The sequence below is a fragment of the Rhinolophus hipposideros genome (genome assembly GCF_964194185.1).
Source record: "Rhinolophus hipposideros genome assembly, chromosome: 7".
NCBI classification, from domain to species: domain Eukaryota; kingdom Metazoa; phylum Chordata; class Mammalia; order Chiroptera; family Rhinolophidae; genus Rhinolophus; species Rhinolophus hipposideros.
In genome coordinates, this window is record NC_138053.1 from 65,904,679 (window position 1) to 65,927,395 (window position 22,717).

General features: G+C 36.2%; 1 protein-coding gene across 3 annotated transcripts in view; it reads left to right on the forward strand.

Moving 5' to 3' along the window:
* The window catches only part of IL6ST (interleukin 6 cytokine family signal transducer), a 51,328-nt gene that overhangs the window by 688 nt on the left and 27,923 nt on the right, over nt 1-22,717 (forward strand). Inside the window, exons 2-3 of one of the 3 annotated variants that reach the window (XM_081054521.1) lie at nt 11,497-11,584; nt 18,331-18,409. In XM_081054521.1, coding sequence (XP_080910647.1) covers nt 11,576-11,584; nt 18,331-18,409 — 88 coding nt within the window. In that variant the 5' untranslated portion in view covers nt 11,497-11,575. Of the gene's footprint in view, nt 1-11,496; nt 11,585-18,330; nt 18,410-22,717 lie in introns of those variants that run through there. The other 2 variants (XM_081054522.1, XM_081054523.1) reach the window with 2 other exon arrangements.

Here is a 22,717-nt window from a genome sequence, read left to right on the forward strand (position 1 = left end):
CTTTAAATTACATTAACCACGCACTGGATTTTTCAGTTGTCAACCCGGAGGTGTATTTCTCTTCCCCAAAGATATCTTTTAATCCTTAAATTGTAACGTTTCAACGCTGCTGACAGTTCACCATACTTATATTCTTAACTAATCTCCCTCCCTCCCTCCCTCCCTCCCTCCCTCCCTCCCTCCCTCCCTCCCTCTCTCTCTCCCTCCCTCCCTCCCTCTCTCCCTCTCTCCCTCTCTCCCTCCCTCCCTCTCCCCTTAATTATTTGTATGGGTCCTAATCAATCCCATATAGCACTGTATCCTAAAGTCACCAAATGTATGTCTTTGAAATTTCACACACCCCCACCCCAAGCTTAAAGGTTGTTCCCAGCAGCAAGGTTCTGTTTTGCAGTAGATGCACAGCATTTTATTTATAAATCTAAACTAAAAAAATAAAAAATAAATCACAGGTTCAAAATAAGATTTGCCACTTTTGTTCTTTTTTTCTGCGGAAGGAAACCCATTTCAGTGTGTGCAGTATTGGGCATTTCAGCAATTATACTGCTGTAAAGTAATTATTAGACTGTCAGGATGAATCTTCTGAAAATTGGAGTGTTTGATTTAGTCAGTGCAGTAAACAAACCCTTTAGACGGTGACTGCCAGCTTCTAGTTGGGACAACTCTTAATTTGAAATTACTGACTCAGCTCATCGGAGCTGTTTACCATTATCTTGATTTCTTAAATTCAGGTTAATTCCTACTTGGAAGTGTTTTGGAACTCTTAAGGGGAATACTACATTTATAGAACCAACTTGATACTAAGTTAAACTGTGCTTTCCAAGTGTTTTTCTCTTTTGGGATAATTTTGAACACTTGTTTTTAATCACAAGTGGAAGAAAATTACAGGATGGAGAAAGTATCAGAAAAGTAGGGTAAAGTTTGTAGTGGAATTTTCCCTTCATCAAGTCTGTGTTGACAATACTGTGCATGTTTAATTTTCTCATAGGTAATTTAGAATATTACAAATATTGCTGCCAGCTAATTTAATACATTTTCTTATGCAGTGAAAAATCATCAGTGTTCTCATTTTTTACTTACATATTGCAGTAACTGTTTCCCAAGGGCATTGCTGTCCAGTTACACACTAAGGTGAATGTCAGTTATTATATATCTGGGAAGTATGTGTTAAGATACTTATCTTATTAAAAAAAAAAGGAAACTCAGCGGTCCTTGTGAAAAGGAGGCTCAGTGTCCCTGTGAAACCTAGATCTGTGTAATTCCAAATCCTATACTCTCAGTCACTTTGTCATACAGACACATTTCTCATAGAGGAGGTACTGCTGCAGTTTGGTTTGGGAGCTCATTGACTCCCCATAACTCCTCTGCAGTGAGAATTTTTTTCCCCCAGAAGCTATTTCAGAGCTTCCATTTTAATGGGAGGCAGTATTCCCTGGCCCTAATACATTTGCATCTGGGCTAGAGAAGCATGGAATGTTTTCATTGCCTTCTCCATTTCTTTAATTGCAAAGGCAGTACGATCAGAATTGAAGTTTCTACTGACCTTTATTATTTTACCCAGCAAATACTAAGCAGTTACTACTGGCTGTAGGAACTCACAAAAACGTGCAAGAGATGTCATCCGGATTTTCAAACAATTTACAGAAAGTCAGTTGACAAACGTGAAAAATTACAAGGATGCAGGGCAGTTTTAATTAAATGCAGCGTGATCATTTAAGCCTTGGAATGATCAAAGGATTTACCAGAGGTCAATCTTGAAAATGTGGGTAAGATTTGGATAAAGGGACAAATGAAGGGAGCCCATTCCAAATAGAAGTCTATGTGGAAAGAGCCAGAAATAATCATGGTATATTAATTATAATAGCCAGTGCATACGCAGTGCTTGTTTTGTGCATCACTGTTCTGAGCACTTTGCCCATATTAATTCATTTAATCCTTATAATGTTATGAGGTAGATCTTATCCTCCTCTTACAAAGAGGTAAACTGAGGCACAAATAGCTTGCCCAGTGCCACACAGCTAATAGATGGTGGATCCCAAATTCATACCTAGACAGCCTATCTTCAGACTCAGCTCCTAACCATGATATATATACTGCCTCTTCATATAGTAAACTTGAGTGACAGTGACTAGAGATGGCTGTACCAGAAGGTCTTTTAAAAAACCCACTCTTGTCCATTATGTGCCTCAAAGTATGTTAGATTCTAAGGATATCAAGACATAGAAACAAATCACATTATGAATTATCAGCATTATGAATCCTATTAGGGAACTATATACAAGTACATTGGGAGCAAAGATGTTTGTGACAGTGGGAGGAAATTTCACAGAAAAGATGTTTCATCTGAGTTACAAACAGTGCAAGGCATAGCCCAGGTAAAAGATTCTAGAGACAGGGAATAGCATTTTGTAGAAGCAGAAACTCTGAAATAACCAAGGATGTTAGAGAAATTAGTTGGCTGTGGCTTGCGCTTAGACCCTGTAGGAGTGACTCATAGGGAATGATACAAGGTAATACCAAGTCGTGAATGGCGTGGTGAGGTCAAGTAAAACGAGGAGCTTAAATGTTTGCTTTGCATTTGGGAAACACAAATGTTTCCCAGATTGCTTGCTATTCTCTAGAAGTATAGTTAGTGGTGGGGCAGCTTGAGGGAAAAGTCTGAGTAGAGGGTTATTTCTCTCTTTTTTTTTTTTTTTAGAATAGACCTTAACTTTGGAGAAGATAGATTGGGACAGGCGCACTGAAGCCAATTTTTTAGGTTCTTAAACAGCTAAAATATTTGGCATTGTTATCCACCCTTTAAAAAGCTTTTTAGGAAAAAAAGTGACAAGTTTAAAGTTTTGTTTTAGAGATTCTCCCACCAATAATGTTCAGAATGATTTGGAGGGAGCAAAGAGACTGGAAGCAGGAAGGCAGTTATAAATATTAAGGGGATTAGTGCCTAAATTAGGTTGGTCATAATTGAGGGTAAAAAAGAAGAGACAAATGGAAAGATATAATTTGAAAGAAGGCTGGATGATTTGTAATTGAGAAAAGCTAGAATGTAATGAATAGGTAAGAGACAACATGGACTCCAATTAACAGGCAATTCAAGAAGGGTGAGTGTTTTTAGATGGAGGAAAGATAAGTACTGTGATTTAAAAAAAAAGGGGTGGTGGCGTGCATTTTTATGTGTATATGTGTGTGCGTGAGCATGTGTATACATGTGTATATTGTTTTTAGACCTGTTAAATTTATTTGTGTCAGAGGCAGAATATTCAAGACGATGATACAGAATATTCGGACGATGTAAGGTCCCAGCCAGAATTCTTGAAATTATTTTGTTTGAAGGTAATAGTTGAAGTCTTATGTCTTCAAAGAAGTTGGTATTTTAAAATAGTAGTAGATGCCAAATACTTTTCTGTTTATCATAGCCAGCAAATAAAACCTAGCAGAGAATTCAGTAAAGGAGACAGTAGACAAAGGAAAGAATTCAGCTGCATGATACGGTTACATAGAAACCAGGGGACGGGAGAAATTCAAGCAGCAGAGATGGCCAACAATGTGAAATGCTTCAGAAACTCTTGTGATAGTGTCACATTGGCTACATTTTTTAAAAATTTTGTGTCTATCTAGTATATCTTAGTGAGATTTAATGAGAATTAAGTTAGCTTACTGATCATGAAATGTGGTTATAGTATAAATTATTGTTTTAAAGCTGCATGTATACATATCCAGAACAGGAGCTTCATTCCTTTCAGCACAATAAACCTATTGCTCTGTTAATATTTGAATATTCTGCCTCCAAAGTATCGTTTTCCCTTTAGTCAAACTAATGAGTTTCATGCTTTGCTCTAAGGTAGGTTGGTTTCCTCATAACTTCTGAAGAGTTCTTTTCATATTGGTCTTCTGCATAGTCTGTTGTGTTTGCATATATTGTTGTGTGTATTCCCCACGCCCACTTCCCACCCAAGGTAAACTCATCAGAACTGCTTCAGTTAACACAGCTCTGGTTTATACACTGGCGTGCTCTCGGATTTTGCCACTGGTAATCTTCACTTGACAATTAGAGTCCATGATGATGTATAGCTCTAGTTTCTCTGTCTAGAAAACCTTTACTCTTATTTCATAACTGGGCTTTCCTGGGCCCTATTAGAACTGGGTATTCTCTGTGTTCCTGTAGCACTCTGCATATTGTGCCCCTCTATACTTTGAACTTCTTAAGGGCAAAAATCTGTTTATTTGGCTTCAACTATAGTGTTTGTAATGTTTTGTTTGTCAAGCTATGGTGAGAACAGAGATGGTCATCAAACTACTCTTTAAACCCTTTCATGAGTCTAAAATAGTCAACGATAATTTGTAAAAGGCCTTCTTCTCCTAACTCTTAAGGTCATAAACATACTCTGTCCAATGCTCTTACAATTTTGCTTTTGCATTTTGATTCTTAATCAGGTGTGTATGTATCTGTGATAAAGTAGGGCTCTTTATCTTTATTTTTTTCCTATGAAGTCAGTTGTCCCAGTACTATTTTTTGAATAGTTCTTTATTTCCCCAGTGATATCAAATGCTTTTTTAAAAATCATATATTCTTATATACACTTAAAGCTATGTGGGGGAGGAAGAAACTTTCCTCTACCCACAAGGTTCTTTCATCTGGTCTAGTAATTAAATCTACATCCGAAAAATGAACAAGAGAAAAATAACCAAATTTAAATACATGCGTGCACATAAGAACCCACATACTTGAGAGAGTCAGAAACCCCACCTAAACGAGAGGTTCAAAGACAAAGGGAAAATGAGGTATATGTGACATTCTAAGCTAAGGATCACTTGGGGCTTCAGAGAGGAGGGAAGCCATTGCAGGACTAGACGAAGAGCGATGTTCAGTAATCAGAAGTTTGTCCTGTCCTATAACTCGTCATAAAAAGTTATTTCTGGTGATAAACTCTTATTATGGGCAAGGCCCCAAATTTAAATTCTTTAAAAGAGAGCTGAAAGTTTCTCATGACCCCACACGGTCTTCATTACATTCAGCTCAAAATAATTCACGTGCCACGGTGGCATATTTTTGGGGAGGCCTGTTCTGAACCCTACATCTGTTTCTGGACTTTCTGTTTTATACTGTTGATTTAATTGTTCTTATGCCAATGCCATGTTTTAAATACTATAACTTTATAGTATGTCTTAGCAAGATGGTACGGCAAGTATTCTGTTTATTCTTTTTGAAAATTGGCTTTTGACTATTTCTCTCTGTTATTTTATATGAAATTTTAAGTTGGTTTGTGAAGTTCCTTAATAAACCACTTTGTAATTTAGATTAAAGTTATATTGCATTAATATATTAACTTGTGAAGAACTGATGTCTCTATTTTGTTTTCATTCCATGATAATCAGGTTTTACTAATGAACCTTTTAAGGTAAGGTTTTATAGTTTTCGCCATCAAGTTCTTGCATAGTTCTGATTAGGTTTTTTTCCTAGATATATTATAGTTTTTGATGCTGCTGTGAATAGCTTATTGCTTATTACTGGTGTATAGGAGAGCTATATTTTTTTATCTTTTGTTCAACTATTATGTTAAACTCTCAATATACCTAATAGTTTGGCATTTAATTCTTATTCTTTTTCTTGATAGATCGTCCTATTATCTACAGGTTTTTCTTTTTCCACTTCTATATCTTATTTGTTTGTTTATTATATTTTCAGTTCAGCCCTCTAGAACTGTGTTGAATAAATGATGACTCCCAAACATCTCTTTTGAATCCTAACTTTAATAGGAATGTTTATAATTTTTATCTTTAAATAAGATGTTTACTAGAGGTTTCTGATAGAGTACTGTGGCAGCAATAGCAGGAGCTGCACTGATGATAACAGCTGTTACCAATTTTTGAGTCTATACTATGAGCCAGTTAGATTCTAAGCACTTTGTGTATTATCTAACCTTCACAAAAGTCCTAGTAGGTAGTATGTGGGTAGGTGTTGGTATTATCTTCATTTTTACACATAAAAAAATAGGAAGTAAGGGATTGTGAGGACAGAGCCCCAGAGAGCAGTTTCCAGGCTCTCAGCCTCACGTGGAAAGGTGCTGGCTCGGGTAGTAGATGGTCATCAGCTGTGACTAGTTGGCCATCAGCTGTTACCACTCAGCCATTAGCCACTGATGTAACTGCCATGGCTATGTTGGTTGGTTGGTTGGCAGAGAAGTGGACAGCGGATTGCGAATCGTGCGGCTCCTGTTTCCTGTGTCTCCAACCCAGCTGCCAGCAACCCAGCTGCCAGCGAGAATATAGTGGTATGACTCCCCTACTTATGGCTCCGTGGGTGTTCCTTTTTGGCCTCACCATGTCCTGCGTTCTTATGCAGGGAGTAGGACCAGAGACCCGCATGACAGGGTATTTCCTGAAGCTAATAATAAAATTAAATTAAATTTGAAAAGTAAGGGATGTTAAATAACTTGCCTAAGATGTTTAACAAAAAAAATAGAAAAGCTGGGATTTCAGCATAGGCAGTCTGATTCCAGAGTCCATCCCCTTATCTTCTTTATTATACTTCATCAAGATAAGGATGTCTTTCAGTCTTAGTTTTCTGACATTTTGTTGTTATTTTAAAATTTTGAGTGAACAGTTGATTATTAGATGCTTTTCAAGAACTTTATGATTGTATAGTTTTCTTCTTTAATCTATTAATAAATATAATGGGTAACATTGGTAGCTTTTCTTATGTTGAACCATACTTGTATTTTTAGCTCAATACTTGTTGGCATTTATGGGTTTGTTTTGTTTTCAAATGCATTGCTAACATAAATTTGCAAATACTTTAATTAGGCTTTTTCATACCAGTATTTATAATAGTTTGACAGCAGTGTTATTGTGTAATTCTTGTTTGATTTGGTATCCAAATGACTGTGCAACTTGCACTTCTGGCAAAAATGGGGTAACAGGGATAGGATTTACCCTCCTACCTGAAACAGCCATAAAACAGAAAAAAATGAAACAGCGAAATGAAACGTGAAACAGCGATAACCAAGAAACTGGACACTAGATGATGAAAGGCAATGATCTTGAGAGATGGGAAACAAATGAGGTGAACCCTGTAATGGCACTAGCCTACTACCTTGAGAACGTTTCCAGACCATGGCCCAGGTAGGGGGAATCCATGCCAAGCCCAGCGGACACTCTGAGCGGAAGAGATGGCGGAGACACCAAAGTGGCTTGAATTCACAGAAGAGAATACAGGTATCCCCTGCTTTTCGAAAATTTGCTTTATGCCACTTCACTTTTACGAAAGACCTACATTAGGACATGTTTTCGCTATCTGAAAGAAATCCAAACAGGATTTTTGCTTTTCAAAAAAAAAGGCAAAAAGCAAAACTAGTGTTCAGGGTTTGTCTTGCAAGGAGCCCTTCTAGAGGTAGCAGCAGTGGCACTGCCAGGCTCCTTCCTCAGGAACTACGCTCAGCATCTCAGCATCAAGCACCACAGCTTTGAACTGTGTCTTGGGTGTGTGTTTTATCCCTGTTTTGTGCACCCACTACCAAGATGTGTACTATGGGAATTGCTTTTTCACTTTACACCATTTGGGCTTACGAAAGCTTTCATAGGAATGCTCTACTTTCAGACAGCGGGGGAAACCTGTACTGGAGAACTCTTGAAACAAGAATTCTTGAAAGCTGCAGAGGTCCCCTTTAACTCGCATCTGAGTACTGACCAGTGCCTGCATGTGAAGGAACTACTGAAGGCCTGGGAAAGAACCCCGTGAAGGAATTAGAGGTAGCAGTGCTTGGTGCTCCCTCAGGGTCAGGAATGGAACCTGTCCTCACCAGCCACATTGGAGAACATCTTGATTCATGAGACATTGTATAGAGTACACAAGTGTGTTGCCTCAGTGTAGGGAATGATTAGCCTTAAATAGGCACTGCTCAACGTCCCACCCAATGTATCTTAAAAGCAAGATCTGAAAGGGTCAAACTGTTTCCACGTAACTTTAATGGTGTCTTGGAACAAAGTTTAAGAATATTAATGGGAATATAAAAAAATATCTGACACCCAACAAGATAAAATTCAAAATATTTGATATCCAGTCAAAATTATCAGGCATGGGGCCTGCCCTGTGGCTCAGGTGGTTGGAGCTCCATGCTCCTAACTCCAAAGGCTGCCGGTTCAATTCCCACATGGGCCAGTGGGCTCTCGACCACAAGGTTGCCAGTTCAAGTCCTAGAGTCCCGCTAGGGATGGGCATCGCCCCGTGCAACTAAGATTGAACATGGCACCTTGAGCTGAGCTGCCTCCCAGATGGCTCAGTTTGTTGGAGCGCGTCCTCTCAACCACAAGGTTGCCAGTTCGACTCCCACAAGGGATGGTGGGCTGCGCCCCCTGCAACTAGAAATGGCAACTGGACCTGGGGCTGAGCTGCGCCCTCCACAACTAAGACTGAAAGGACAACAACTTGAAGCTGAATGGCACCCTCCACAACTAAGATTGAAAGGACAACAACTTGACTTGGAAAAAAAAGTCCTGGAAGTGGACACCGTTCCCCAAGAAAGTCCTGTTTCCCTTCCCCAATAAAATCTTTTAAAAAAAATTATCAGGCATGTAAAGAAGTATGAAGATACAGTGTATTATGAGAACAATCAGAATTAACCCAGAGCTGACACAGATGTTAGGATTGCCAGACAAAGACATTAAAACAAGTGTTATATCTGTGTTCTGTATGTTCAGGAAGTTAAACAGAGGTACAGAAAATATGAAACAGACCCAAAATGAACATCTAGAGATGAGAAATGCAATGTGTGAGATGAAAAATGCACTAGATAGGATTAATGATAATTTAGACATTGCAGAAGAAAAGATTAGTAAACTTAAAGCCACAACGGTAGAAATTATAAATAAAACAGAAAAAAAAAAGAAAAAAATGAACAGCATTAGTGACCAGTGGGACTACTTCAAGCATCCTGATATACTTGTTACTAGAGTTCTCAAGGAGGGGCAGAGACAGAAATATATTTAAAGAAATAATGGCCAGAAAATATTCCAGATTTGATAAACGCTATAAACCAATAGACTCAGGAAGCTCAACAAACTCTTAAGCCCAAGATCTATGATGAAAACTAAACCGACGTGAATCACAAAATTAGGATGCATGCTGGATTTAGTCTGTGGACCATAGTTTGCCAACTTCTGTTCTAAAACACTATTTAATTTGCTTATGTTGCTTATTGTCTGTTATGAGTTGAAATGTTGAAGTCCTAAGCCTCCAGTACCTCTAAAGGTGACCCTGTTTAGAAATAGGGCTGTTGGGATGTAATTAGTTAAGATGTTTCTTTTGTTCCCTCCTGTGTTCCTAGCATCTAGAAACATACCCAGCATGGAAAGCACTTAATATATTTCTTGGATAAATGAGTTGACTTCCTTGTAATGGGGCAGGTGTATAGTAGTATATAAATACACTGTAATTTAACCAGTCCCAACTTTTTACATGCACATAAGCTTTCATTCCTCTTGGGAAAATTGGGGTGGAATAGCTAAGTATATGGTAGTTGTATGTTTAGCCATAGTCTTCTTTGGTGATGTGTCTATTCAGGTATTTTGCTCACTTTTTAATTGGGTTTGTTTTCTCATTATGTTTTGAAAATTTTTAAAGTATAATTTGGATATAAGATCTTTATTAGAAAATTGATTTGTAAGTATTGTCTCTCAGTCTGGCTTGTCTTTTTATTCTCTTACCAGTGGTTTTTACAGAGCAGAAACGTTCATTTTAATGAAGTCTACCAATCAGTGTTGTATCTAAGAAGGCTTTGCCTAATCCAAATTCTCAGATTTTCTCCTATGTTTTCTAGTTACAAGTTTTAGGTTTTACATTTGGGTCTGTGAACTATTTCAAATTAATTTTTGTAAATAAAGTTTTATTGGAACTCAGCCATGCCCATTAATTTACATACTGTCTTTGGCTGCTTTAGCACTCCAATAACAGTTGACTAGTTGCAAGAGACCTTAAGGCCCACAAAGCCTAAATTATTAGGTGAGTGCAAAAGTAATTGCGGTTTTTGCAATTATTTTTAACCTTTTAAACCACAGTTACTTTTGTACTCACCTAATATTTATTATCTGGCTCTTTACGAGAAGTGTTTGCCAACCTATTTTAGAAGGTGCTAAGTGCTATTGAGGGAAAAATAGGAAAGAGGATAAGCAATTCAGGGTGGTCAGGGAAGACCTTTGTGAGAAGGAGAATTTGAGCAAGGCTGCAAGGAATTAATCTTTACATACTGACTTAGAAAGATGCCCAATGTATAGTGTTAAGTGGAAAAAGCAAGTTACAGAACATTATTGTGATCACATTTTTATAAAATAAGAAAGTATATATTGGTACAATATAGTTAATACACACATAGAAAATTGTGCAACATGTATGCATCCCTGTGCTCACTGCAGCATTACTAGTGATAGCTAAGATATGGAAGCAAGTTAAATGTCCATCAACAAGTGGATGGATAAAGAAGACGTGTGTATAAACAATGGGAGGGCGGTTGGAGGGCTGGATGAAAAGGGTGAATATTCAGCAATAAAAAAGAATGAAATCTTGCCATTTGTTACAACATGGATGAACCTTGAGTGCATTATGCTAAGTGAAATAAATCAGAGAAAGAGAAATACAATATGATCTCACGAATACTGTGTGGAATATAAAATAAATAAACAGACAGACACACAGAGGTAGAGATAAAGCTGATGGTTGCCAAAGAAGAGAGGGTAGGGAGATGCAATTTTTAAAAAGTTGTGTTGTTTTTTGAGATTCAAATAATGACAGCCATTCTGAACTAAAACAAAACCAAAAAAAGGAAAAATAATTGTTCATTTGTTATCGGTGAGATTATAGAGGACTAGCACATGACATATTTTCAATTTTCATTTGAAAATTTACAAGTAATTATTTGCATTTTAAAATATCAGTGTTTTAAATTTAATTTCTTGTATGTTATATCAAAGGCTTAATGTGTGACACAGTAATAAAGAATTCAATTTTTTGCCTAAGTTTAAGTTACCTTGTTACATTTCAAAGAGGATCCACCACTACTTAATGCTAGAATTTAACTGATACTGAGCAAATCTTAAAATTAATTTTTACATCTGTGTGCATAAACTTGATAGTTGAAGAGTCAGTAGCCTTATCTTTTGCTAGTGGAAGATAAAAGGTATGATCCTGTTAAAGATTTGCTTTAACTGGTTTTGTTAAATTCAGCAAAATGTCCCTTTCACATCTCTGACATTATACAGACATCAAGGAAGTTGGGATTAGGCATGGGGGAGCCGATAATGTTTCCAAGTATGTATCCAAACAACAATAGGATGTTTGAATACTCATACAAGTGTTTATGGGGTTGCTTTCTGCTGAAGCTCAGAAGGTATCTAAAATAGGATATGTTCTGAAGACCTGAAAACCTAATAGCAGACAGGAATTTAAGAAGTACACATATAATAAATATTATCAAACCCGGTTTTCTGAAAAAGGCTCTCTTCTCTTTACAGTGAGACCCAATGAAAAGAGCATGACATTTGGAGGCGAAAAGCTTGGTTTCAAACCCCTGCTTCTTCACTTACTAATTTTATGATTTGGGTAAGTAACTTATCGTATCTGAATTTTTGTTTTCTTTTGTAAAGTTCCAATAATTAATCCCTGCCATTTCAATCTCATAGAATGTACAATATCAAGAGTGAACCCTAAGGTGAACTACAGATTTGGGGTGATTATATTATGCCAGTGTAGGTTCATTGGTAAAATGTGCCACTCTGGTGTTTGATGTTGATAATGGGGCAGACTATGCGTTCGTGGGGTCAGAGAGTATGTGGGAAATCTCTGTACTTTCCTCTCAGTTTTGTTGTAAACCTAAAATTGCTCTAAAACAAAGTCTTAATCCCTGCCCTATCCACATGCTTCCCTAGGATTTTAGGAGAATCAAGTGAAATAATTTAAATGAAAGCACTTCTAATATACTAATCTAAAATAGTATACGCAAGTGCTTGTTAGATATTATTAATTCATAATTAACACTAGTGGAATAAAGCAGAGTTGCATACTTTTTTAAACAATGTAATAGTAGGCACAACCATTTTTTTGCAAATTTATTCAAAGTAACACTGTACTGTGTATGACGTGATATAAAAGATACTGTATTGAAATTTTTCCCATCCTGATCCCTGCTCAGCTTATTCATTCAGTAAACATTACTTTGCCTTCTATTTTATAATTGTAGTTCATTTATTATGTACTATTTTACAATTATAGTAGTAATGTTACTACAGTATAGTTTATACTGACATTCTTCCTCACATGCAGTGTAAATCTGAGTGTATTATTTGTCCTTGGAGCAAATTAAAAAGAAAAATGAAACTCAAAATTCACAATCCGTAGGTAATAAAAATAACTTTTAACGGGCAATACTGTTAAATTATTTATCAATTATAGCTCCACTACTTTTTCTCCCATGTGAGAAAAATCCATGGGCATGAAAGTGAATGAGGATGAACAACTATAGGTATAATCTTGAATTTGTTCTAATTTTTTAAGTAAAGCATTCATAAACTTTGTTACTTTTAACATTAATGGTAGTGAATTACTTACAGTGCATCTTATAGCTCGTTTCAACACATTGTGTTGAACTATCATAATTGAAGAATTGTTGCTGTAGAAGAACCATTCAGTTATTGGAATAAACCTTTCCTGTATCTATAGTTAGTAGCCATGTTTTGGCTTCATAGAAGCTTCCAAGATAACATGCAGATTTCAAGGAAAATCAGTATATGCAATATGGGGTTGTAATGTATACACAGAAAATTCTGCAAAAGATGAGGAGAGAATAGTGCTAATAATAGACTTTTAAATTGAATATTTGCTGTCAACAGAATGATAGGAGGGGGAAAATAAGCAGAATACTGTCAATTTTGAAACAAGATGAGCCCCCAAATGAAGTTGACTATACTGTATATAATATAATATTTTAGAAGGTGCTAATTGTATCTCCAACTCTTAGGTTTGAAATGTGAAATCAAGTTTGTTAATAGATGTTCCTTTGTCACATCTCAATGATAATCCTTTAAGAATTAGGAAACATTACTTTCTAGCTGTTAAAATGTGAAACGTACCCTTGCCTGTTTCCCTTTTAGTCGTGTTTCATGGCACTGCTCAGATAAATCTGATTGCTTTGATGTGATCATAAGTACCTTTGTGGGACCTCTTGTTTCAGAGTTTTGTTATAAGAATATAGTACATCAATAGAAAGATTGCCAGTTTTTAGGAGCTATAGAAAAACCTCTCTACAGTGTGAGCAAGGTATTTAATAGGCTGGATCGTCAGGATGGCATGACCACATGCTCCTCTACCAACGTGCTCAGACATTTTTGTTTTGTTTGTTGTTTTCATGAACAGTTATGTAGTTATGTGATGTGGTGGAGTTTTCTAATATGGGACTATTTAAAGTTGGGAAGTAAGGAATGAAACAAAGTGGAAGAAAATGGTTTCTGCAACTTAGTTCTTTTATACCTTTACCTGAGATAGTTTAACAGTTCATTATCAAATAATTTTGGTACAGAGTGACCGTTACATGGATAGAGAGACCGTTACATGGATAGAGAGTACAAAAAGTCAAGTTAGTATTTAGATTTGATAAAAGAACACTGTTTTCCAAATATAGTACTATAAAGCCCTCATCACGAAGTTAATAGTTTTATTTGGGAGAGAAAGTTTACACAAGTATTTTTTAATTTAAATTTATTTTTTGACTAAGTACTAAAGTCACATGGTACAGCATTGGAAAGGTGCAAAGCGTATGCAGCAGAGTATCTTCCTTCTACCCTGGTGTCTCAAACACCCAGTGGGATCCAGTATTGGAATTTTTATTCTTCTAGAGGTATTTTATGCATATGTAAGTAAATTAATGTGTTTTATCTTGTTGGTTTTGCCCATAAATATACTGTTCTGTACCTTACAATTTAGATATTACATATCTGTACATACAGAGCTTTCTTATTTTTATGGTTACATGTATGTTTGGATAGGCCATAATTTAGTCCCCTATTCATGAACATTTAGTTTTTACAAGTTAAAACTGCTGTAGTGAGTAACCTTGTACGTGTGTTGTTTTGCTTACATCTGTAGGATAAAATACTAGAAGTAGAATCATTAGATTTAAACGTATTTGTATTTCATTTTTGGTCAATAGTGCTAACCTGGCCATACAACTTGTCTGGATACGTTTTATTTGTTTTTAATTGAGGCCTAATTCACAAACCATAAAATTCACAGTTTTAGTTGTACAACTTGTTTGGAAGGTTATGCTAGTTTACACTTGAACCTGCAGTGTGTGAGAATCCCTTTAAGTCATAGTCTCCCAGCACTGCGTTGATAACGTTCGTTTTTATGTTTTTTCCAATAGTGGAGGTGAGAATGATATCAAGATAGTTTTTGTTTGTTTGTTTACTATTTTTACTAAGTACAGCTTACATACAAGTCCACAAATCCTAAGTGTACAGTTCGATGGATTCTTAACCACCATCCAGGTCAAGATACAGAACATCTGCAGCATCCCATCTGCCCTCTTCTCCCCACGCACTCCCAAAAGATAACCACTTTTTTGATCTCTATCTCCGCTGAGTGTTTGCCCTGATTTTGAACTTCATGTAAAGGGAATCATATAGTGCGTATTTTGTTGTGTCTGGTTTCTTTCTTCTGTGTTATATGTGAAATTCAGTCATGTTGTTGTGAGTTGTGAGTACCTGTAATTCTTTTTCATTTCTGTGATTCAGTTATCTGTTCTACTGTTTGTGGATTTTTGGTTACTTCTACTTTTTAGCTTTTATGAATAAAACTTTCGTGAACACTCTTTTATCTATCCTTTGGGGAAATTAAGCACTCCTTTCTTTTGGCTGTACCCCTTGTTTGGGTTCGTGTTGTTTGTTTTTAATTGAGGTCTAATTTATAAACAATAAAATTCACCAGTTTTTAGCATAGAGTTTGTTAGGAAACAATTCCCCATGGGTCTCCTGCATTTCTGCAGATCTTACGAGCACAGCCCTGATTGCCTTTTTTCTAGACAATCTTTTCAAGGATGTTGGAAGATAGAAGTAGTATCTCTTCATAGAGCAAGGGACAGGTTTGCTCACAGCCTTGGGAATTAGAGATAATGTCCCCCTCCCGAGGAAAGGGTAGGCATACTTCCTGCCATTTTAAAAGAATCATGTTTCCTAAGCTTGGTCTTCTATTCCTGTAATGCAACCCACTGTGCATACAGGTGTTACCTGCCTTCACAACACTGTGTGGGAATTGGGGCTCAGGCAGTCGGCACAAGAAGATGCTGATACTACTCTGACTACTGCTCCTGGTATGAGTAATAAGTCCTTTGTCCCTGACTCAAGAGTCTCATGTCTTCTGCTGGTATCCAAGGCACCCGCAGGCTAACTCATTAGCCTGCAAGTGGGGTAAAATCGCAGCTTTCACCATTCTTGACACAATTGAGTGGATTTTGACAAATGTAGATACTTGTCACACCACAATCAGGTCAGACAACATTTCTATCTCCCCCAAAACTTCCTTTGTGCCCCTTTACATTTATCCTGTTTCCCCATCTCAGCCAACCCCTGTTCTGCTTTCTGTCACCAGTTTTGCCATTTGTTGAATTTCCTATAAAAAGAATTATACAGTATGTAGCCTCTTGCATCTGGCTCCTTTCATTCAGCATAATGTTTTTGAGATTCATTCATACTATTGTATCATCTATCACTAGTTCATTTCCTTTTATTGATGAGTGGTATTCTTTTGCTTGGGTAGTTGTTTATCCATTCACCAGTTGATGGACTTTTGGGTTCTTTCCAGTTTGGGACTATTATGAATAAACCTGCTGTGAGCATTTGAGTATAAGTCTTTGTGTGGTTGTATATTTTTACTTCTCTTGGGTACATTCGTAGGAGTGGAAATGCGAAGTCTTATGATGTGCTTTTAACTTGGTAAAGAATTGCCAAATTATTTTCCAGAGTGGGTAACATCTTGCATTCCTATCTGAGTAGTTTCGTTTGTTTTTTTTTTTTAATTAATGTTTATTGAGTTGATAATTGTTAGTAAAGTTACATAGATTTCAGGTGTATAATTCTGTAATACATTATCTTTATCTCACATTGTGTGTTCACCACCCAGAGTCAGTTCTCTCTCCATCACCATATATTAGACCCCGTTTACCCTCTTCTATAACACCTTCCCCCCTTACCCTCTGGTAACCCCTAAACTATTGTCTATGTCTATGAGTTTTTGTTCCTTCATTTGTTTGTTTTGTTCTTTTGCTGTTTTCAGTTTTATATACCACGTATCAGTGAAATCATATGGTTCTTGACTTTTTCTCTCTTATTTCGCTTAGCATTATAATCTTAAGATCCATTCATGTTGTCACAAATGGTCCTATTTCATCTTTTCGTACCTCCCAATACTACTCCATTGTGTATATACCACAACTTCTTTATCCGTTCATCTATCGAAGGACATTTTGGTGGTTTTCATTCCTTTTTTTTTTTGGTTTTCATTTCTTGGCCACAGTAAATAAAGCTGCAATGAACACTGGAACACACGTGACTTTATGGATAAATGTTTTCAGATTTTTTGGGTAGATACCCAGGAGAGGGACTGCTGGGTCATGTGGTAATTCTATTCGTAATTTTTTGAGGAACCTCCACACTGCCTTCCATAGCGGCTGCACCAGTCTGCATTCCCACCAACAGTGTATGAGGGTTCCTTTTTCTCCACAGCCTCTCCAACACTTGTTACTATTTGTCTTGTTGATGATAGCCATTCTGACTGGGGTGAGGTGATATCTCATTGTGGTTTTTATTTGCATTTCTCTGATGATTAGTGATGTTGAGCATTTTTTAATATGTCTATTTGCCATTTGTATGTCCTCTTTGGAGAAATGTCTCTTCAGGTCCTCTGCCCATTTTTCAATTGGGTTGTTTGTTCTTTGTTGTTGAGTTGTATGAGTTCCTTGTATATTTTAGATGTTAGCCCCTTATCAGAGGCGCTGTTTGCAAAAATCTTCTCCCATTCAGTTGGTTGCCTCTTTATTTTGTCGATGGTTTCTTTTGCTGTGCAGAAGCTTTTAAGTTTGATATAGTCCCATTCATTTATCTTAGCTTTTACTTCCCTTGTCTTTGGAGTCAAATTCATAAAATGCTCTTTGAACCCAAGGTCTATAAGTTTAGTACCTATGTTTTCTTCTATGCAGTTTATTGTTTCAGGTCTTATGCTTAGGTCTTTGATCCATTTTGAATTAATTTTGGTACATGGTGACAGCAACCCATGAAAAGTTTTATTCTTTTGCACGTAGCTTTCCAATTCTCCCAGCACCATTTATTGAAGAGGCTGTCTTTTCTCCATTGTATATTTTATGCTTCTTTGTCAAAAATTATCTGTCCATATTTATGTGGGTTTATGTCTGGGTTCTCAATTCTATTCTGTTGGTCTTTGTGTCTGTTTTTCTGCCAGTACCATGCTGTTTTGATTATTGTTGCCCTGTAATATAAGCTAACTTCAGGGAGTGTGATACCTCCAGCAGTATTCTTTTTTGTTAAGATTGCTTTGGCTATTCAGGGTCTTTTGTGGTTCCAAACAAATCTGACGATTGTTTGTTCTGTTTCTTTTAAAAATGCCATTGGATTTTGATGGGGATTGCATTAAATCTGTATATTGCTTTGGGTAATACAGCCATTTTAACTATGTTGATTCTTCCAATCCATGAACATGGAATGTCTTTCCACTTCTTTGTCCTATCTGAGTAGTTTTAGTTTTCATCTTTCATTATGAGTGAGGTTGAAAGTATCATCTCATATGTTTGAGTTACTTGTATTTCCTTTTCTATAAATTGCCTATTCAACTCATCTTGCCTGTTTTTCAACAAGGTGTTGGAATTTTTTAGTGATTTGTAGGCATTCTTCATATATCAGGGTATTATTTTTGGTCATGCCATGAGTTACAAACTTTTTTTTTCCCATTTTGTCACGTAACTTTTGAGGTTGTTTATGGTGGTTTTTGCCATGCAGAAATTTGTCTCTCTGAAGTTCTCAATCTCAGAGTATTTACTAATAGTGCAGGATTGTTCTTTGAATTCGCCATAAAGTATAAATTGTTTTCCAGCAGTATTTTACGTAGCCATAACTCCAATGGGAATAAAGAAAAATGTTCTGAAGACTTGAATTTGTTTTCTACATTCTTACAAGAATTTTACCAACTTTTAGAAAACAGCTATACAATGAGAACAAAAGAGCTTTAGAAATTGTGCCCTAATTTATGTGTAATAAGAGAAAAAATATTATGTGTGTCTTTTACAGAAGTATCTATGCAAGATGTTGACACTGCAAACTTGGACAGTGCAAGCCTTGTTTATTTTTCTCAGCACTGAATCTTTAGGTAAGCTTCATTAAATGCCCTACCTTCCAACCCCACAAGTTAGATTTATTAATTATGTAATTAAAATTACGTATTCTTTCTAAGGTCATTATTAAGAGAATACTGTCTTATGATTTTAAAAAGTAAAAATACTCGTGATAAATTAGAATTTGTGTAATTTGAGTTGAAACAGTCACTCAGTAACCCTAAATGTTGTTTAGCAGTACTAACAATAACTTTAAGGTGGAGAAGGAAAAGAAGATGCTGTTGGGGTTTTTGTGGTTTTTTTTCTTTTTTTTTAAATAAAGAAATAGGAAATCTGTTAACTTTTAGCACTTCACTCCTCAATGGCCAAAGGTGTCACTGAGCCGCAGTCTGATTGTGACCAGAATCAAGAGGTCACTAACCTACCACAGTACTGCTCAAGCTGCTTCACAGCCTGATGCCTGTCTGAGAACTGGTTGTCAGTGGTCCACAAGGAGATAAGTACAGAAATTAAGAATAAATGTTTAGAAACTCATAACAATTTCACATAGCTGTGACATCCAAGAATGTAATCAGTGGACTTGTCCATGGAACTTAGTATAGAACAAAAGTATAAATCTGTCAAACATTGGTGGGGGAAACCATATGGGTCCTTCACACGTAGTTTGAGAAGCACTGCTCTGAATCAACAGCTCTCCAAATCCAGGAATGCAGCTTCCTTTTGAACACCTCAAGCAACACAAAGTTTATGTTGAAAATCTTTCTTATTTAGAAAGTCTTTCCTTATTCTTGAACCCCAGTTCTCCTCTTTGTAACTTTTTTCTATTAATCTAAGTTCTAGAGTTGAACCACTTTCCCTTTCCACTGTTCAACTCTTCAAGTATTGAAGGAGTGCTTTCATGTGTCTCTAAGCCTTCTCTTCCCCAAACTAAACTTACAATCATTCTGTATAGCAGTTGGCTTCCAACACTGTGTGTGCTGATTACCCTCCTGATTTTCCTCTTGGTTGCCCATCACATTTATCTCTCCCACGTATCAGCTTTAAGACTTTGGCCAGTCACTTAATCTGTGCATCAGTTTCCTGGTATGTAAGATGGAGTTAATAATGGTCCCTACCTCCTAGGGTTATTGGGAGGATTGAATGAGTTAATATACAGAAGGCATTTGGGCAATGCCTTCATAATAAGCATTATAAAAAGGATAGTAATTATATATTTATTACTAATTTGAAAAAAATACACTTAAGAAAAATAAATCTAATACAGTGCTAGACATGATCTGAATACAGTGACTTTATTACTTGGATCGAACATCATTTTTATTAAAACAACATAGTTTTGTTTGTTTGGTTGCTTGCTTTTTTTGCTAAGATACACTATAGTTTCATGTCAGGCTATTTACTGGGCAGTGGAAATTCTTAGGTTTTTTTTCACATGAATTAAGCCATTTCTCCCTTACCCTATATTTATTTCTTACCAACCTAAATAGGAGATATTTTCCTCTTTTGCAAAGTACGTTATATTAGTTTTAGCCTATTGGTCTAATCTTTCAGCATAATTTTGAATCCTAACATTATCATCCAAAGTGTTGGCAGTCCTTCATAGTCTTGTTTTTCTAATTCGCTAAGTGTTTATGTCTCACTGTATCTCTGTTTTCCCCTGAGTTAAGTAGTGTTGAAAATAGCAGGATTACATTATCTATTGCTTCCTCACAAATTACTCCAAAACTCCATGGCTTAAAATAACAGTAATTATTATTTCTCATGGTTTATGTGGATCAGGAATACAGATAGACACAGCCAGATTGGTTCATCTTTGCTCCATGATTTCTGGGATCTCAGCTGGACTATTCAGATTGGGGGCTGGAATCATGTAAAGGCTCATTCCTTTACATGTCTGGTATTAACCCCGGCTGTAGGCTGAGGGCTTTGCTGGGACTGTTGGCCAGAACATCACGTGTGGTCTTGGCTTCCTTACAACTTCTGGCTGGGTTTCCAGGGCAAATGACCCAAGAGAACAGAGAGCTAGTCGGAAGTTGTATCCTATTAATGGTCTAGCCTTGGAAGTCACATTGCTTACTCTGTTGGCTGAGGCAGACATAAGCAGCCACACAGATCTGAGGACAGGAGGAGAATACAGACCCCACTTCTTTATGGATGGAATATCAGTCACATCGTAAGAAGAGCACGTGGGATGGGATAAATAGATATATAAGGGTGACCATCTTTGGAAAATACAATCTGCCCCAAGGACTAAGGGCACTTCTGTATATTCTACTCAAGACCTCCTTCTCATTGACTTTTTTCTTAGTATTTTATATATATTTTTATATATGTAAACATATGTAAGTATATATCATAAATATGTTTTATATTTTTATATGTTATATATATATTTTGTATATATACACACATATATACATGTATATACATATATATGTCATCAACCAATTAAAATTTATTAGTTTGAACCTATGAAATTTCTGTTTTTGTAGGTCAACAACAGCCAAATATCAGTTTTCATAGTGTTCATTCTAATATTTGTTACAGTATATTCTAATCCACATTTCTTCTTGTTCATATGAATAGCCCAACTAATTTCATCAAATACCTTTTTTTAAATTAAAAAAAGCTATAATTTAATCTCCAGTAGCCTGGTAGCTCTATAAAAATGGGATGACTTTGGCATGGGATAGTTTTAATGAGCTTGTGTTTCACTTCACTTGCCCATTTCTAGTATTTCTGTTATACTATGTGATTAAAAATTATTAACATTGAGTCTCTGGTTATATCTTCTGTTTGTAATATTCTAAGTTATATTTCATATTTACTGTTTCCAGTAATTACTTTAGAGAAAGTAAAACAGAAGTGATTTTACCAAGGAATAAAGTGAGGTCTAGGGAGCTGGAAGAACTGGCCCAGCATCACAGAGTAACTTATTAGTTCCCTACAAGATGAAGTTTTATGCACCTGGAAATTTAGAGTTAGACGTGCACTGGGACATGTATAAACAATGGCAAGGTCATGTAAACAGGCTACATTATAAGTTTTGAAACAAAGAAATACACATTCCAACTCTGGGCCCTGTAGCCTTTATGAGAGGTACCAGGTTTCCATTTAGCAATACAATTTTGACTACAAAATCTGTTTTTAATTCTTCCTGCTTACTTTGAGAGATACAGAATAAGAAAAGCTATTTAGCTTTTTAAGGTATTTTAATCCTTTGTGTGAAACCAAGTTGGGATTTGGAAGAGTTTGGTTGATAATTTAGGTTGACTATGAAAATATTTCAGGTTTCTTTATAAATTAAGGAGTTCAAGTAAATTATCTCCAAGTTTCTTCTCAGATTCATAATTTGTCATTCTGTGCGTTTTACCTTAACTGCTGGAACCAGTCATCCGTAAGGGAACCTTTCAAATCCTATCAGTGTGGCAAGATTACTTTTGTCTGGAGACTAATAATAATGATGATAATGCTACCATTTATTGAAGGCCTATTGAATACCAGGCATTGCAGGAGGTGTTTTACATAAGTAATTTCTAATCTCAAAAAATTCTTTAAGGTAGCCATTATTAACTTTGTTTTCCAAGTGAGAAAACAAGCTCAAGTAGGATGGGTAGCCAACCACTCAAGAACCCATTGGAAAATGGGATTCACTAAGGAAAGCTACCTTAAAACTCTGGACAGTGAGGCTAGAGAAAGAGAACGGAATCATGTTAACTAGTTGGGAATTTTACCTTGATGAGTATAGGTAGCCATTAAATAATTTAAAATAGGAAAATGGCATACTAATTTTTGAATAGTAACTCTAGCAGAAGTATGTAGGATAAACTGGAAGGTGGTCAGACTGTCATATAATCTGATGGTCTGAGCTTTAGCAATCAAAATAGGGTTGGTATATATATTACGAGTGTAGAACCAAGAAGATTCAGTGCAGTATCGTTAAGTTGGAGGAGCCTAATTAGAGATGTTGAAAGTGACTGCAGTGTATCTGGCCTGGATGACTGGATGGGAATGGTGCTACTAGCAGAGATAGAGAAATAAAAATAAGTTTGAAAGGGACTGTGATGCATATCGTTTTAGAAATGCTCATTTTAAATACCTATTGGACTATCTCAGGTGGATATGTCTTGGAGCTGTTGAAAACAAAAAGCTAGGGATAGGGGTTTAGATGTCATCAATATGGAATAGGTGACAGTTAAAGCATATAGTTGTGTTTAATTTTTTATACAGCATGATTTTTTATTTTTTAATACGGGATTTTACTCTATACACTTACTGTTAAAACTAATATATTTGGTCATCTTGTTCTATTTATTCCAGTTTTTGTTCCCTTGCTATTTCCT